This window comes from Micropterus salmoides, unplaced genomic scaffold, assembly GCF_014851395.1.
Source record: "Micropterus salmoides isolate LMB-PRFRI ecotype aquatic unplaced genomic scaffold, ASM1485139v1 Ms_hic_scaffold_23, whole genome shotgun sequence".
Classification (NCBI taxonomy): domain Eukaryota; kingdom Metazoa; phylum Chordata; class Actinopteri; order Centrarchiformes; family Centrarchidae; genus Micropterus; species Micropterus salmoides.
The window spans coordinates 17,793,091-17,812,727 of NW_024041484.1; the positions used below are offsets into that span (position 1 = coordinate 17,793,091).

The 19,637-nt window shown below is 39.2% G+C and overlaps 1 protein-coding gene across 6 annotated transcripts in view; it reads right to left on the reverse strand.

The window, feature by feature from the left end:
- anks1b (ankyrin repeat and sterile alpha motif domain containing 1B) overlaps nt 1-19,637 on the reverse strand; it is a 258,652-nt gene that overhangs the window by 29,717 nt on the left and 209,298 nt on the right. For all 6 annotated transcript variants that reach the window (XM_038738848.1, XM_038738847.1, XM_038738846.1 and 3 more), the window contains 2 exons: nt 17,705-17,803; nt 16,377-16,529 (listed from right to left, as the gene is read on the reverse strand). In XM_038738848.1, the coding sequence (XP_038594776.1) occupies nt 16,377-16,529; nt 17,705-17,803 (252 nt within the window). The remainder of the gene's footprint in view (nt 1-16,376; nt 16,530-17,704; nt 17,804-19,637) is intronic.

A 19,637-nucleotide genomic window follows, 5' to 3' on the forward strand; every position in this document is an offset into this window, starting at 1 on the left:
AGATTGAACGGGCTTGATTAACGGATTATCTGCCACACATACGGGTAACAGATCTGTGCTTTCACACAGCCATCTCCTCTCTGTAGCCTGCTGTCATTTTACTACAAGAATTAAACTATTTATCTGATTTCTTGCTGTTTAAATATTTCTGTTTGCGCATAATTGTAAACTGTTCCACCTTCATCATCACACCCCTCCCTCCCCGATTTTTATATAAATTCAAAAACACCGACATTAAACACAGAGGGCCCACAGAATAATGATGACAGCTGCAACCAACTGACATACTTTTAAGAAACCAACGCAGCAATAAGGGGTAAGTGGAAAGTGTGATTGGGGACATTAACAACGACCTCTCTCACTCAGGACACTGGAAACAAAAAGCCTTTTCTCTGTGTCCTACTGGAGGGGAGGTTGGAAGCTGGTCGGCTCACTGGAGCATAAAACCCAGCGAGGGAACCTACAGTCCAGTCACTGTCTGTGCTCAAGCTAGCACATAGTTTTAATGATAGAGGAACAAATCTCTCTGCTCCTGTTTAATCTACATCGACTCGCTTAAATATCCCTTTTCACTCCATATTCTGGTTCCCTTGACCTTAAATTACCTCTCATCATCTGCACTCGTTTCTCCTTTCCTACCCACTTTGTCCTTAATTTCACTCCCTTCTTGCTTTATCCAGATGTTAGAAGGAGAGGCTAAAAGAAAATAATACAGAATAAATAGTGTGAGCGTGATTCGGCGTTAGAAAAGAAGAAGCTCTGCAGTCGCACACAAAGGAGTTTCTTCTCTTAAGCCTTAGCAACTGCATGCGATTGGTCGGTTTTTGGTTTGTTTTCACGTTCGCTGTGTGTATCTACCTTCTCCAGTTTCAGGTCAATATGACCAGTCACCTCACCAGCCACCCAAACTATGAGGTTGTGACCTCTGCGATAGCAACAGACCCCTGAAGCCCCTCAGGCGTTGTCTGCTAATGGTGCGACTGAAGAATCCTGCATCGATTTTTCCAGATCCAAGAATCTCTGGCATAAGGTTACTTAAATTGCCCAGGTCAGAATACATTACAGGCCAATTGAATGGTAATATTGATCAGCAAATAGTCTGTCTCAGTAATATCTTTAGAGGTTAAGTACAGGGCTATGGTGACATCAAGGTCCAGTCCTGTTTTGATATCTAAAGCAAATAACTGTTTCCATGGCAAAAATGTAAATTGTAAAAGTCTAGTCAAATGTGTATTAGGTGGGTGTAGTATTTGAGTACAGGGCTGTTGCTATCATTGAAAATTCCCAAGGAATATACAGTACCTTCAGGGGAGTTATGATCACACACATTTTGCACATGTATTTTTTTAAAGGCTAATTCTGATGTGTTTTGACTACATATGTCATGTCAGTTAAGATGCGACATGAAAGAGGACAAAAGTCAAAACTAGCTTTAATCTTGCAACCAATTGGGTTTGTTAAAGAGAAGCATTAATGTTATATGGATAATGTGCACAGCACTACAGTGTGAAAGCATTTACAGCAACAATGCTTGTCTCATTTTTCACCCCGATTATTGACGTTTTTCTAACCCTGAACACTTAATCACAGCCAACCACCTTCCTCTGGTTCCTTCCTCATCGCTCCATCCCTCACTTAATGTGTGTTGTTTGGAGGTGGAGCTTTTCGACTGGAATGATGAGTATCGATTTGCCTGTATTCTCAATAGAATACACACACAAATGCTCAAACACACAACATATAACCCCCAGAAAGCAGCCAGCTGAGAGCTAGGCTGGGTTCATGACAGTGAAGTCCAGGTTTCAGCTTCATCTCTTAGCTTCATCGCTGCTTAGAACCAAAGCCACTGCTACACACACACACATATATATATATATATATATATATATATATATATATATACACACACACATACACACACACATACACACACCCCACATTGGGGGGGGCACTGGAGGGAAACCAGAGACCACTGGTTGCCTAGCAACGAGAGAGTCGAGGGAAGTTGCAGCTCAGGGTGATGTGTGAGTGAGGTGATGTCCAAAGAGGGGACCAATAGGAATGCTTGTTTCAGTGCTGAGCGAACAGGCAACCAATGAGAGCATGCTGTTAATATGCCCGCCTACATGAAGACAGATATATCTCCATTAATAGCAGGAGAACTGTAACTATGACTGGAAGTGCATGCTGTGTGTGTGTGTGTGTGCATATATGTGTGCAAACACTGCCAAGTGCTGCAGGATCAAGGTTGAAACTAGATATCTCAAAGCTTATCTCCCGCACACAGACACACACTCTTTACCACACACAGAGGAGCTCATGAATTGAATACCCAATATGATGAGAGAGGAAATACTGTGTGATATATCTATGGGTTAATACATACTTCAAAGCCCCAAGATGGAACCAATTTTTACACTGCAGAGGAGCACAAGTTCTCCTACGGCACCGGGCTGTGTGTGAACATCGATGCATATGTATATGTGTGAGTGTGATTATATGTACAATACTCTCTGGGTGTGAGAGCTTCAAAGAGTTTATCCACCTCTGGTCTTTTCAAACTGTTAAAAACCTCCAAGTGCTGTTGAGAGAAGTTTAGATTTTATGACAGAAACCATAATGAAAATTAATTAAAACTAACACATGGATTTATATTTAAAATTTAAAGTTGGCTTTTACAACATACATGAAATTCCTTGATTACTAAGGCTACATTTCACATTTTTTACTATAGGTCTTGATGCTTAAATGAGCTGTTTCATAAATGCAAGGTGTTTTTCAATCGTGTCTATACAAACCCGTGAGTGACGTGCAGTTTTTATGATGTGCATGGCCACAAGACGTAACACGGTTGAGATTTACATAGCATCAGAGAGAAAGCCCAGTGGAGCGTTGTTTGTGTTGTTGTTTGGTACCTTACACTTCACAGGTATACTAGGGCTCACATACAACAGCTGCTCGCGTCAAAGTCAGTGAAGTGTGGAACATGCACTACATGCACTGTTTGGTTTAAAAAAAAAGGCTACATATACAAGATCAGGTTAATAGGATGCTTGTAGCAGCCATATGTGCATGTGTCTCTCTGCTGAGAGACAGCTTTGGACAGGACCAAGGTGTGTACGCCTTCATGATTCGCAGTGAGTGGAGGGAAAACCTTTAAATAAATAAGAAGAGAAAAGGTTGATTATTTGTGCCAGTGCAGTTCCTGATGGAGTCACCGGTGGTGTGTTAAATGCCACACAACATGTTAAACAACTTCCAATCCTTTGTAAATGTGGGTTTAATTTATACACAGAGAAATTTGTGTTTTGAGATTTAGTAACGTTCACACAGTTTAAATTGAGTAGGAAATCAGATTATGCTAACCAAATAGACAGTAATTAGGCTAACATTATTAGCATGACATATTGTAATTTGAGCTGTATTGTGTTTATTTTCGTGAAATGTCATTTACAATCTCAGTTTGCATTGGAATTAAACAGCATGGTCGAAATGTTAGGTCGACCATATTTCATATATTCTAAAATCGGTCATATATTAGCTAAACAACGTTAGATCTGTCTTAGCTAGTTCATCTACAGAACCGGACAGTTATACCTGGCAATTGTAAAAGGTATAAATATTTGTTAACAGTGAATCGCTAAATAAGATTTGACTTAAATTGACTTAACTTATTTTAATTTAGTGATACGTAATCTCCACTTAGTAAACACTTTTTAATTACACTAATTTTGTGAACGTACAAAGAGCAGTGCAACGGGCTCTTGATCTGTATAGGATATGGCCAAAAGTATGAATCAAGCCACATCAGAGCAGCAGTGTAAATGTAGCCAAATATTACAAGCAGCCAACAGTAAGTGCCATGAAATTCTTGCTTTGAGGTCTTATTAAAAAAAAAGGAAGATACGGTAGAGTTAACCAAACATGATGGAATCCAACCAGTTCTGTATCTGAAAATTCTAGTAGCATAACCAAAATGATATTTAGAATTTAAAGTTACTTTATACTAAAAGCCTTTGTCCATGAAGTGTCTCTCACAGCATCATCCATCATGCTGTGGTTTCTCTGGGCAGCCTACTGACTAGTGCCGGTCACTAAAGGGGAATCTATTGCTGTGACTCGCGGTGGTGAAGAGTCAATGAACAGGCGGCAGGATTATGATTGATCGACTGGTGTCTGAGGTAAAAAGCATCTGGCAGGAGTTCCAACTTAATCTCCCCGTCTGTCCGTGCTGTTCTTTAACAGCTGGGAGAAGACAAATACTTCTCTTTCCCATCGTCCTGTTGGGACCTGTCTTGTTCTTTGCCTCTATATAACTCCCACAAGGTCCGCACTTACATTCCTTTTCAGTCTTTGACTATTACTGTTGCCTTGTTGTTTCCCTTCATCATTGGAAAACAAGTCCTTACAGGATAGAAGCTATTAAATTATCATCTTGCCTAGTTGCCAGTGGATTAGGGCAACTTGAGACAAAGCCAGGAAGGCTTCAACTGAAGGCAAACTAATTTGGTAATCACTACTGTTTCTTTGAATGATTTTAAAATATCACTTTGCACAGAAAGTGGGGAAAGTAAGAGGGATATTTTGAGGTTAAAATCCTGAAAACAGTCATTATGAGAGTGGATTAGCCTTCCTTGTGCTAATAAATGTTTACAGTTTCCATCATACATAGTGATTATCTTGTTAATATGTATACTTGTGTTAACAGTCAGCCTTTACACCTGCACATACTAATAGAAACTATCTTAAAGCAACATCCCCCTCTTAAGTAACTATATTCTTTCTTGATCTCGTCCCAGATTTCACTTCTCTCACCATCTAAGAGTATGTTAGTGCATGCAAATGAGGATAGGACACAAATTAGGGCAGCCGTTGGATTTGAGTGTATCTAACTGTAGTAGTAATAGCTTTTTCCTCTTTTTATCTGCTTCAGTTGACACAATCTGGAACTACATAAAATAACTGGTATATTCTAAGCTGACATCGGACTTGGGATTTAACTTGCCTTGTAAGGAGTCTTGTGACATTACAAAAATTAAAACATGGTCCAATTTCTGATAGAGATTGACTGCATGTTCAAGAAAACCAAAAATTCACCTAGTAAATTATGTAAAGGGAAGTCATTGCCATCTGCGTAACAGAGAAAAGTGACATGATTCAAAGATTTATAAGCATAAATTCATAGGGAAGAGACAAAAATAACTTTCTGTCTGTTATGATACTTGTGGAATAATAAGAGTTTGCAGCAAACTTAAGTTTTATCAAAGCACAATCGACGCTTTATCACGATCTCATGAGCTCATTCTCTCAGGTGGCTCGAGGATAGACTCCCACATACTAAATGCACAAAAACATTTATCTCTAACTCCTGCACACACACACACGCAGTCACATAGACAGTAAATTAGCCTAGTCAGCAGTGTTGATTGAGCGGCAAGGAAGCATTTCATATGCTGTAATCACCTCAGTCTCTCTGAGCATAGAGATGAAAGATGCATAAATAACACCAAGCAAGAACAAAAGGATCAATGGCTCATCATCGTATCACTTCTGTCTCTTCCCTCGTCTCTGTCTAGTTTTTAAGACATCTCTCTCTTTGTTCATCACTCATTCCCTGTGCCATTCCCAGCAGGGTTACCTACCTCTCCTCAAGACTGGACTTATTCCAAATCAAAGGTTGAAGAGTCGTCTTCAGTTGGCTCTCCTCTGTCTCCTCCTGTGTTTTCCTTTCTCACACTCTTTTCTTGCGCTCTTCGCTGTTGCTTTCTTGCTGTTCTCTTCTGAATCTCTTCTCATCTGTCTTAAACCACGCTTTCCTAGCTTTACTCCTCGCCTCCTCACCACCAGCTTTTGTCTCCCTTCCTCTCACTCTCTGCAGATTTCCAGCGCTCACCAACTCCTCCTCTTTCTTCAGCTTGCGGCACCCAGACTACATCTCCTACATGTCTCTGCCTGAGCACTCTCTCTCTCTCTCTCTCTCTCTCTCTACACACACACACACACTCTCTCTCTCTTTCTACCCAGTTTATATTCCCCCCTCCTCTCCGTCTCATTGCTATGGAGACGCTGGGCCCGTACAGAGACAAGCTCGTGCTGGCTCACAAGAAGTGTAAATGTGTTTGTTCGTGTGCCGAATGAGTTCGACAAGAACAGTATCCTCACAGTAAATTCCACCAATATAAATTATTAAAAAATATGGTTAGAAAGTTGTTGGGTCAAGTATTTTTTTTGTTTCCCAGTTCAACATTTTATTTTGAAAGAATAAGACAGAGCAAGGCTTGCTTTTTCCCTGTTTGCAGTCTTTGTGCTATGCTAAGCTAACTCATCTCTGGCTGTAACTTCATACTTACTTTACAGATATGAGAGTGGAATCGATCTTCCCATCTACATTTTGGCAAGAAAGTGAAAAGCTGTAATTCTCAAAATGTCGAACTCTTCCTTTAATGATATCTTTAATGATTCTTGTATGACTCAGTTTGGTGTGCAGAAAGGCTCAATACCCATTTGCCTAAGCCACTGTTGCTATGGAGAAGGAGCCAGTCAGTGTTGTTGCAATTTGACACAAAACAACTCACCTCATAGTTGTACCTATGGTTACACGGTATGGTTGTACCAAGGTTACATGGTAGCTTCGCTTTAATCTTGAGAAGCTGCAGAGCTGCAGTCTCTATTCATTCAACTTACACTGTAAATTTCCAGCTAAACTGAGGCTTTTGAAAACCCTTTTCGCTCTCTCTCTTTTGTCATTCACCGGTCTTGTGTGAGTTTTGCGTGCTGCCGACAACTGCATGCATGTCGCAGTTCCTTGCGGGTCTATTTCAAGTAGCCGGCTATTTAAAAATGATAAAATATGCTTTGTGTGGTTCATCAACGGTGATAAATTATCCGAAAGTCCCGCAAGATGCGGACAACTCGGCACAACACTAGTGAAGCCGGGGCTCCGTCTCTTCAGCAAGTGTTCCTCTTCCGCCACCACACACACGCTATGCTTACACATGCGCAGAATTTTGGATTTATTCACGCACTTTAAAAACATTTATTGGAAGTTTTTATTCTTTTTACATGTTTATTTACATCATTAAACGTTGAAATGTATAATGTAATAGGCTGTATATTAACTTATTGGGAGAAAACTGGTAGTTCTATGTAAAATCAGACGTTGAGCACCCTCTTATCGCCAAAATAGCATGATCCTCGTTTCACTGCGAAGCTTCGACTGTGAGATTGACAGTCAAATCCGGCTCCGCTCATCGAAGCATTGAATCTTCGACTATTGGGGGTCAGCCCTATTGTCATCTTTAGTGTTGTTGATTCAACCAGGAGTTTTTTCATGCCTTCATTAGATAGCCAACAGTCGAGAGATTAAAGGAAATGAGGGAAGACAGAGATACGACATACTAGAATTCCCTCGCTGAATGGGAACAGGACACTGTGGTTCATGTCCAGTGCCCTAAACCCTAGGCCACCATGGCACCCCTCAACCTGGAGTTTGATACCGATCCAATTCCATCTTGGAAGTGCCCGAACTGTAAGTCATTTAACAGTGTCGTCGTAGAAAACTAATGGGATTTTTACTTCTGGAATCTGTTCAGATGAGGCCTTCCACTTGTTAACTCTGTAGGTTGTGCAGGGTATCACATTTTTCTGTTCACCTACAGATGCAGACAAGTTTAGACTTTCGGCAGAAAATAGCTCAGAGCAAAGAAATTTTATCTGAATTACTCCTTTGTTCCTTTAGGCCTCATGCACTTCAGAGCAGTGTCACCACTGAGCAGGATTGCGTAATACATGAATGCATGTGTGAAATTGTAGGCATAACAACCCAATTTCCATATCTGGGTAAGAAATTAAACATGTTTGAAACGTGACTCATTTATTTTTATAGCGTGGTCTTGGATCAACTGACTACATGACACAAGTGGCAGGTATTATACTAAACATGAGCATGTGTTTATGTATGAGACTATAAATTCACATGCGTGTGACTGCAAGTGTCAGATAAATGAAATCCAACCCACAAAGCTCGACGTCATTCTGACTATTTCTGTCCTTTACAAGAGTCTACTTATGTGATCCAGTAGATGTGCATGAATCCTTCTCCATGTCTCCTCTCTGAGAAAACATTATTAAACAGCTATACTATAGATTTAAAGTAAGTAAATATACCTTTATGGGTAAATGTAAGATAATTTAAAAATGCATTTGAAACTTTTCCATTCATACTGTTGCTTACCGTAGTTTGAGGGAAAATGTGGGGTAAACTATTAAATGCAACCTATTCCTTTGAAATTTGGGGAGAAAATATTTAAATTTTAATGGAATTGAACCTGTAAGATAATATATTATTATATATATTATATTATATATTTTTCTGCAGGCTGTCTATAAGTAGTAACAAGAAGGGAGATTCTAACCCCAATCATATTGGACATCACCAAAGTGAAGGAAAATAGTGAGGGATACAGTTAAAGAAAGCTTGTCAATCTATTGTTTTCACTAACCATAACGTTAAATATAAAAAGAAGGGAAATCAATCAGTAAACATGGATCCTGAGCAAACACCTGAAGAGGGATTAATTCATCCCCGTTGTTACCTACTGAGTTCACACGTTCTGATGTTGATTGTGAAGCATCAGACCAGCAGCTACAGCTCTGCAGCAGTACTACTGAGCCACAGGTTCAGGTTGCGCTTGGGGGTCACACACATTCTCTCCTGGCACCTCCCACACCATCTCCAGCACGGTGAGTGCTACAACAGGAAGTGCAAACGCCAAATAAGGCAGCGGGAGAGTGATATTGGCAGGCAGGGAAGGTGAAGTACACTGCAGTCCTGAGGCAAATTCACCCACGTGAAAGCTACTACTCACTCCCTTTTCACAGACACCGCATGTTCTCTATCATAATTTTGAACACATAAGGACACGTCCGAAAACCTATTGGATGACACAAGTGAGTGACAGCCGTGATTACATGCGTATCTGAACACACATGTAGACGTCTTTTTGGTGTGAAAACTCATGAATCTGTGATGGGGTGAACTAATTAACGGAAGTGTATATGTATGTGGGTGCATGTAGATATCAGGGTATGATATATAGGTTTTAATCCTGCAGTGTCTAACAAAGGCAGGAACCATCTGGTGTTGGGATGTGAGACAATCTGTCCATTTGGAGAGGTGACAAAGAAGGTGATAAGCACAGGAACATGACACACAAATTCAGAGTATTTGGAATAGTGTCAAGAAAAGGCAATCCAGTACACACACTCGCACACAAATACATTTCATTTATACCAAGTGCACATATCTCTAGTCTCTATGGTAACTAGTAGCCGTCATGGCAACAGAGTACAAGCGGTAGAAGAAAGGCTGAACTCTCATGACTGTCCTCAATTTATTTTGGATTCCTTGTACTGTACAGTTACACACATATTTGCACAAACACACACACACACACACAGACAGAGTTAGTCATTTTGAGGTTTTCAGAACACAGTTCCAGTTTAGTGTGCGCAGAACTCTTGAAATGGCGTGTTGTAATAATAGTGGGGGAAACGCAGGGACAAGTCAGGCCCTGCAGGTGAATCACACACACAAACCAACATACACCCACACTTACATAACATGAACACACATTAACAGGCCTTTACATGCAAGAGACAGGCATGATGAAGCAAAAGATTGTCCTACATACTTTGAAAGGGTTGGGCGATATGATGATATATACTGTACTATACTACTACCTCTTTAATATCTAAGGTTTTGTTTGGTCAGTGGATCCTTGCCTGGGTGTCATGAACCCTCTGAGAGGTCACAAGAGAAACATTAAGAGTTGCGTAATGAGCGGCAGGACAGTGGAAACAATGGTGGAAAGTAACTACAGTACATTTACTGAAGTATTGTACTTGAGTTTTATGTTTTATGCTACTTTATCCTTTCAAAGCCCCACAATTTAGAGGCAAGTACTGTTGTTTTTACTCCACTACATTTATCTGGCATCTATAGTTACTATAGTTAGATTTTACATACAAAGCTTATAAAAGCTTATAAAATATGATGCACCATTATAGATGAAACTGCGCAAGAGTATATAAATATATGTTTGCTCTACCTTGAGCAGCTACGACACACTGCTCAACACATGTAAGGCATCAGCAATAATTTAATTATAAAACATTCCAAAAGTGACAGTTTGTTGCTTTAGTTTTGAATGTAGGACTTTTACTTGTAACTGAGTTTTCACGTTGCTACTTTTACTTAATTAGAATATCTGAATACTTCTTCCAACACAGAGTCAATAGATAAGAAATAAAAAATTGTTTCTGCTAAACTAATTTAGCTATTCAAAACATTCTCTAGTGTTTGCTTTGAAATTGTGGAATACCAGATAGTTATACCTCATCAGGCCTGTAAATTGTAACCATACAAATTAAACAATCTGGGAAGGGCTGAACTTTTGCATGTTCAAAGCCCTTTCATGTAAGTAACACAAATGTTAACACACATCTAGAGCAGTGGTTCCTAACCTGGGGGCCCCTACACTGGGATTATTCTAGTGTGTCACAAGATGATTATTCAGCTAGGAAATAAGAAGAAATTATATTTTAATAAACCATATGATGTTAATTTTTCAGACTTTTTTCCCTCTTTGACTGAACTGCTCACAATTTATAGAAATGCAGCCCATCGCAAAGGGCTGCAATGAGATGTGCCTATTAAAAAGCTATATGCAAAACCAGAAATCTCTAACCTTCAATCAAATACTTCGCATTTTCAGCACCAGTAACCAAGAACACACAAAATACACACTCGCACACAAATTTGAGGACACCCTCCTCTGTGATATCAGGGTCCACTAATCTAGAAAACATTAAGGCAATTGTTCCTTGAGGACCACAAACTATCTGCACTCCACATCGTGAACGTGGCTTTCCAAAAAGAAACCCATTTGTAATTGCTTCGCTCTGGGCTCTCTGAGGACTCACTTAAAATGAAAGCAATTTGCAGCCTTGATGCAATTGTTTTGTACTTTACTGGCCTCAAGACAAGGTGGTCTGACTGAACTGAGAGGCAGCAGCACCACCATGTGGAGCTATGCAGGATGTGTTTGCAGCTCACTGCACTGCAGGGTTATGAATATGTATATGAGGGGGTCCATTTATCTGCTATTGGATAAAAGACACATGATAACTGACACCTCAATCAGTAATACAATATTTAAAGATCAATAATTCTTTTTGGCATAGATATGATAAATGTTCATTTTTATATTAAATTTATTTTCACCACCCTATTTGCAAACTTATTCATGTTTTCCCCCAACCATTTATTATTTTTTAAATACAAATCTTAATATTTTTAACATCAACATGTCAGTCCAGATCCAGCTAAGGCTTTGTCAGACTGCAGGCAAATCAGATTTGTTTCTCAAATCAGATCTTTAAGACAGACAATGTTATTTGCAAGTGATCAGATTGGATTTGCGTGCAATAACTACGTATCAATTTGGATATAATCTGGACGTGCCAAAAAGAGATATGGGCTGGAAGTCTGAACAAGGCCTAAGATGTTCCCAAACAAGCCTTTCTCACAGCCTGGGATGAGCCCTAAAGCTTCATACAGCAAAGACTACGACAGCAAATTATTCTGGAGACAGCTGACAGATTTTACCAGGAGACTTGTGATATTAAAAGCAGGCTGATAGAGTGACCGCTCTATATTTATCTTTCTTATATTATTCTACCTAGCATGTTTATTGTTAAGCACCAAATCACCAAAGCCAGTTCCTTGTATGTGTAAACCCACTTGGCAATAAAACAATAAAATTCTCATTCATAATGTCTTGGCATCATTACATTATGAAGTACCTTCAGAGGGAAATAAAGGGCACAAAACGGTTTAAATGGCAGCTCCCTAAAGACATTGGTGTTCAAAAACAGCTGCCCTCTCACACACAGTACTCCGCTGTCTGACATGAAGGAATGCAAGAAATTTTCATTAGGGAAGTTTGTAACCACCGAATGACTTAATTTGAATTGACAGAATTGTCACTTATTAATTTGTATGTAAACTTCAGCCCAAAACTAAAGGTGGAAGAAAACTGGCTCAGTACATTCAGTGGAATGTGATTAGTTAAATCTTAGCATAATGTTAAAAAACTCCAATTATATGCACACTTACTCAACCATTTTTAATACTGAATTCCTATAAATTATTAATATTGATTTAATAATTTAAAAGGTAGAAAATCTAATTAATTGAGTTTTCATTTCAGGTCTTAAGACTTAATTCCCACTCTAAACTACAGTAGAGTATGTGCTTTCTAAATCAGATCCCATGACTGTCCCATGAATAACTGTATATACATTGCCCATACTAACTATATGTACACCTTATTCTCTATGATGTGAAACGGAGGTCGGCATAGTTCCAGTATTAATAAAACTGCACTCAGCAGTCTCTGACGGAGAAAATGAGCAGTCACACCTCATTCAAGTTGTAAACAAACCATCAGGTAAGCCAAGCTAATTTGGAGGAAAAAAACAAAAGCCAACAATAAAGTTAACTGAGGGTCAAAGTTGAACCAAGAACTTTGACAGTAGACTCTGATGGATTTTCACAACGGCACTGTTTCGAGGACATCCCAACTCTTACAAACAATGGTCAAAAAAATTAAAAAAAATACCTGTGACAGTAAACCTGGAAGTTACTCTGATGATATAAAAACTGAAAGCCAAAGAGACAGTGCTGTCCTTGCTCTCTGTCTGCGGAGTATTGTGCGAGTGTGGACAGGCGGCAATAAAAGGTGTTTTGAGATGCTCGTCTCGTCCCACAACAGCAGGGCTGCACATATGTGCCCGATCAAAAGGACACACACACACACATGCGCTTGTATCTTTCTATTTTAAAATGCTCCAACAATGGTTAACGCTCTTCTCTTATCTCCCTGGACACCACAGCATATGTTGCCCATAGCAATTATCTGGTGATTACATAAAAACAGTGGCCAAATTCTATTTTCTCTCTCTCTCCAATACAGCAGACACACGCATTACTCTTTCACATGCACTTGCACACAATTAATAAGATCTGCTACAAATGAACACACTACATGGCCAAAAGTATGTAGACACCTAAACATTACGTTACACCCATGTGATAAAGCCTTGTTCACAGTCTGCGTTCCAGTTCATCCATTAAGGTGTTCAGTGGGGTTGAGGTCAGGGCTCTGTGCAGACCAGTCAAGGTTAACTTTATTTTACAGCTCCAATGACTTCCTAATAATTTTCTAGCATGATAACTGGACATAACTATCACATTTAGTAGTACATTAATTCAAAGGTAAATTAAGGCAAAGCTCTGAGACAGTTATTTGAGTTTAGTAAATTGTGTCGTGTTTATAAGCTGTTTTTCCTGCTGGGAATCAGTGCTCCACTTAAAACAAGTAAATATTTCTTCATTTTTGCAAACGTAACATATATGTTGAATTGTATGCTAGGATGTATGACAGATTTAAAATGTATGGGTTTACCTGCAGGACGTTGACTAAAGGCCCGGGGCCAAAGAGTTGAGGGACCAGAACTGACTTTTTCGGCATTTCTTGTTGCAAAGTCAAAAGTCTCAGTCAAACGTATATAGGGGATGATGGCACCATGTTTCTTTGATCTTATATATTAATACTGATGTTGTTTTGTGTGTCTCATTTGTTTCTTTTAAAGTAACTTCAACCTGCAAATGGACTGTAGATATACATTTTTATATCTACAAATGTACTGTGTGTTGACTTATTAGTAAAAGAATAAAATTATTTTCTCTAAGAGCTGCATAGTTCATAGCCAGTTTAGGCAACTTACAATACATTCAGTAAAGCAATTTGTAGATATGTTTGACCGCAAAATAGCTCTGCTTTAAGTGACTCTACCTTCATCTAGGGTTTGCTTTAATGGTTTCCTGTAATATTGAGTAGCTTTGGTAGTTAAGTGTCTTGTAATCCATCCATGTTTCTAGGTTATGCTATAGCAATTATATTTAAATAAGTATTTGGAAGTGTACCAATTGAACACTATCTCCATTTCCCCCCCAAATTATTACCATACATTGCAAAGTCCTTTCCAGCAAATTGCATATGAGTTTCCAGTTAAAATTTAGTTAATTTTATTAAAATATGAAAAGAAAGTTAAGGGTCCCATAACCATAAAGTGTTGTCCAGTTTAGTTCTTCCAAACTAAACTAGAAAAACATTTCTTTATGGACCAAGCTTATTGCACAGGGGCTTTGCCACATTGATATTATAGGAAAGGGCCTTCACTAAACAGCTGCTACAGATTTGGATGCATCTTTTTGTCTATGTATGTTGTAGCATTAAGGTTCCCTTAATTAGACCAAAGGGGCCTAACCCAAACTATGATAAACAAACCGTAGTATTCAGAAGTATGTGGACACATACTTTTGGCCAATTTGTGTACTTGTGCAGCCTCTAGTGGCTTCACTTTGCAGTTTCACTCAATTCTATGTCAATTCTTCATATAGACAAAATCCTTATACTATACAATATTTTTATTTAAATACACATGCAGGTCTAGATGGCAGTACTGAAGGAGTGTATAGTATATACAGTTGGGTGACAAATTAAAGCGAAAACCAAAAAAAGCGTCTTAGTATGGAGTCAGGCAACCACAAGCTTTGAGAACAACTTCAGTGCTTCTTGCCAGGACTGTGGAACTCTGTTGGAGGGATGAGCACTATTCCTCCACAAAATATGGCCTCATTTATATATACATACTTTATTTAATCAGGTAATCTCATTGAGATCAAGATCTCTTTTGCAAGAGAGCCCTGAGTACAGCAGACAGAAAGAACAACAGACATTCAGACATGAGAAAAAGATACATTATCAGTCACAGAGATCACTAAATACTTGTAGATAATAGTCGGTCCAAAATGATCCCTAGGTTTAAAACTGGATTGAGATCTGGTGACTGTAAAGGCTGTAGCATTTTATTCACTTCATTTTCAAACTCAAACCATTCAGTGAGCCCTGGTGCAGGGAAGCATCTGCATTTGGCTTTTCCTTTAAGGAACTTTAAGGCTCTTCTGTTTTCCATGACAGAAAGGAGATTGATGTATGGTTTTGCTTGTGTTGGAAAGTGATACATTCAAATGAATACATAAACACATAAGCATGTATTAACACTTTCTCTATCTCACATATGCATCCAGCAACACACACACACACACACACACACACACAAGTGCAGCATGTGGGCGGCATCCCCAGTGCTGTGAAACATCTTGCATCCCACATGCTTATATAACTCCCTCTCCACCTCCTCCAGCTGATCACTCATCACTTTATCACTTTATCCTCAGCTGGGAAGGAAAAACACCCTCCCCCCCTCTCTCCCTCTCTCTCATTTAAATCAGCCAGGCGGGTGCCCTCTGCAATCTAACATGATTTCGTTACACTCAGAGCATCAAAGGAGCACATCGCTCCGATGAGATCCGGCTGCAGCAAATCCCATCTCTAGTGCAGATTTTATGTTGGTAAAAATTGAATCATAAACCTGCACCACTTGTGACAACATAGGAGCTCAAATGTCAAACCTTGTTATCATCCACCATTAATGATATTTACAGGCAAGAATTCATTCAAGGGGAGGCAGCTGCAAACTACTTACTCTTCATTACTACAAATTTTAACTTCTACAGCAAGACGAAGAGCTGTTATGACAAGAAGAAAAATAGAGAAAAGGCAAAAAAAAAAAGTTATGATATAACAGCAAAAATGCACCTCCTTCCTGTTTGTATTCTTAGCACGCATTGCTCAGTAATGAGGAGAAATGCCTGATGGGCATTCTGCACAGTATGGCCTCTGCAGCCATCCCACAGAGGGAAGTTTCACATTGACTTGTTTCACATAAAAAGCCAAAGGACAAAGCCTGTGCATGTGCTGAGCAGGAGAAAGAAATTCACTCTGTCACCAAGGTAAGAGCTGAGGGCAGAAACCAGCATTCAGCTTCACAAAGCCCCAGCTGTGCCACTATTGTCCTTTATTACAAAGAAAATATATCCATCAGAACTCCTTAAAGGTGTAGTTAATACATGTCTATATGTCGACACAAGAAGGATTAGTATCAAGATAGCATCACTTAATTGAAAAAAGAAGTTGCTTCACAGTGAAAGATCTATCTTGTCTGGTTTGCAGATATTCCTTGTTTTAAGAGGAATTTATTTGTTGAAGCTGGTGTTATTCTATACTTATCTTATAGTCAACAAATCGCAATAAGAAAAGTAAAATTAATATCACCAGCCTTATCCTTGAAATTGAACATTTTTCAGGATTGCACATAGAAGCAGGAAGTGAAACTACATGACTTACATTGATGAGCTCGATCTCCCAGATCTTCTTGACCAGCTCCATGGAGGTATAACCGTTGACGAGGAAAGACTTTGTGTAGTCGCCGAGCTCCAACGACTCCAGCCATTCCGCCACTGATGTGGGGTTGTTACCATCGTAACCGATAGGTCGCACCTTTGGTACAGACAGGAAGGAAAAAGAGAGAAATTCTATTAATATAAAAAGAGGTAGAGAAGCAACAGATACCACTCAAAAATTTCAAGATAGAGCACCACTTTATAACTACATGCGGGATTAAAATCACATACTTCTCATTCATTTGCAGTGCAAACAAGTAAACAAGCCTAACTTTTGAGAAAGGGCAGAATAGGATGCAAACAGCGGGTGGTTATTGCCTTGAGTGAAATACTTTGTGAGTGTAGCAGATAATTCATTATTCATTCAGTTTTATTTTGACAGTCGACACAGCTTCAGAGAGGTTATGGTGCTTCAAACATCCAACACCCTCCGCTTTAAGTTGAGCATGAGTTTGCCTGCATGTGTGAGCAGACAAAAGTTAAAGGTTTCCTTTTTCTTTTTTTTTTTTTTACAGTGTTTTGGGAAGTTTAGAAAAGAGGAAAGTGCTGACTGGAGATCAAAGTTTTCTGCCTGTCTGCATGGAACCCGCTTATCTCTAAGTCTCCCTTTTCTTTCTGTCCTCTCTTTTACAGACTTCTTTTTTTCTGCTCTCATTCCATACAGTCTCACACCTTTGATCTTACGTTCTGTCTCACACAAACAAAAGCATTTGACCTTGCACAAACTTTCCTGCAAGTCTTACCCATAATAACTGTTGGCATTGGTTCTGTAACAAAGAAGAGTTTAAGAGTATGTCTATATGTTTTTATCTGTGTGTGAATTTTACAGACACAGGGCAGCGTGGATTAAGACTCAACAAAGTTGGAGCAGTTATTTAATTTGATGTGGTTTGGACGCTGTGATCTCCTGTAACAAGCTTAGTGCATCTTTTGCTGAATCCTTGAACTCCTTCTGTAGAACATGCAGAGAGAAACCTAACCACCCACAGAGAGAGTTATATCACATGGAAACACAGATGGAGCAGGAGATTTGCTGAATTTTATACCAAACAAAACAGATTGGCTGCAGCTACAAGTGAAAATTAAAGACTTATGTTACCTTAAAATCTTTACGCTTGAAAAACAGCCTTGAGTAGTTTAAACATTTGATGGATTTATGTAACTTGTATGAGACTGACGTTACAAGAAACACAAATTAGAACGTTCAGGTTTAGTGAATATTTCCTCAGATCTGTTTGAGATGTTCTGTGTTGGATTAGCTGCAGTACTGACCCTGGGCAGCAGCCGTATGGCCTGCAGGAGGCGCTGTCTGTGGGCAGAGTTGAGGATCCCTATCTCCAGCAGGTCCTGGTCTTCTACCACATTGCTGCCCTGCAGAGTAACAAAACAGAAACTATGGTTAGCATTTATGCAGCATCATTCAACCCAGAGCTAACAATGCAACTGGGTCTGTGAATGTTTATGGTTCCACACAGGAATACTTTCATGACAGTTCCCTGACAGTTCCCAAAAAATAGTATTTTTTAAATAGCACCACTACTTTAGGATCACACCAATGTGTTTGCAAGTTTTAGCTCCTTGACAACAAATCATGTATGCTTTGATAAAATGTAAAATGATATGAATGAATGACCATATTTTTGTAAATATATGCTGTACATCTCTATATCTTTGGAAGTGTTTTTCCTACCATTCAAGTACTGCATGAAAATCAAGTTATAAACTCTTTAAGCTCGCTTGAGTTGTGTATTCCATCACAGTGAACATACTGTGTGCATTTTTAACACAGATTTTGTAGGAGTTTATAATGCCCTGTTTATAATACACTTAAATATCATAAAGGCAACTATGATATTCTTATTCAAGACTCTGGCACACACACGAGACACACAGAAGCAGGGTATGGGTATTGTACAGTTTCACCTTTAATTAATCCAATGGGGAATCTTAAGGAACCTATCACCCCCAGAGAGTCCAAAAGAGTCTTCATGCAGACAGATAATTAAAGGAAAGGTGGAATGCAGGGAGGAATGAGAAGTGGTGTGCATTAAGACAGCTGCAGCATAGAGAAATGCCAACTCAGACGGAAATACCATCAGAAATATAGATTCTGACAGAAGTGAGAAGTAAAGGGTAATCACCAAAATGATGGTAAAGAAACAGAAGGAGGAGAGGGACTGTGTGGCCAGCCTGGGAGCAGATTCAGGACCATCCACACACTCACGCTCGCGTAGGATTGAAGGATTACACTTGTCCCTCTACATCTCCTTCCTGTCAAACTAATAACAGTGATAAACAAGAGACAACAATATAAACAAGAGGCAGGGGAAGAAAAAGCAGGTGGATAGCAGATATCTGCATTCTACACCCTATACTTTACTCCTGTCCAGAACTCGACTCTGGGGACTGCCGTGCCCTCAAAAGGGACCTTCCGTTCCCAGACTGTGACATTTTAATGCTAAATAGGAGATATCTGTCGTTTAGTTTTCTCTGCAGTGTCCTGAAGACTTTACTTTTGAGACTCCACATATGCTAGCCTAAGTTTCTAGATCATCTGAATTAATGGCACTTAATAACTAAACATTTACATTCTAACTGGAGGGCTTTGTAAAATATAAAACATGGAAGAAAGGGGTAGGGAAATGTCGGGTTATTCAGAGAATGTGGGAACAGTGCTGTAATCTGCTGGATCTAATGGTTGAGGAGCACTCTGAGCTCGTCCTTAAGACTGTGGTTGTATTGTGCATCTCCAACTTGTGAATGCGTGGACAAGGCAGAAAACCTCACAAAAAAGTAACACAAGGATGATTTTAAAGTTTTATGGAGCCCCATGGAGTCATATAGTAGGAAAAAATACAGATGTGGAAATCTGTGCATATTAGGGGTGGGAATCTCTGGGCACCTGATGATTCGATTACGATTCAGAGGGCTGCAATTCGATTAGAAAACGATTATTGATGCATCTTTTTCTATACAGGATCCCTGGATAATTACTAAGCATTTAATTTGCGCATTAAAATCCAAAAGAAACATCTCGTAATTAGCTTAAAATGACTAGTTTGCATCACCAATTTAATTTATTAACCTCATCTCCATGATCCGTCATTTCATTAACAACCAGTTGTCAGACTCCTCTGAAAACTGAAAAATAATAATCAGCATGTACAATATATGTACAGGACAGAGCTATACACCAGTTTAATCT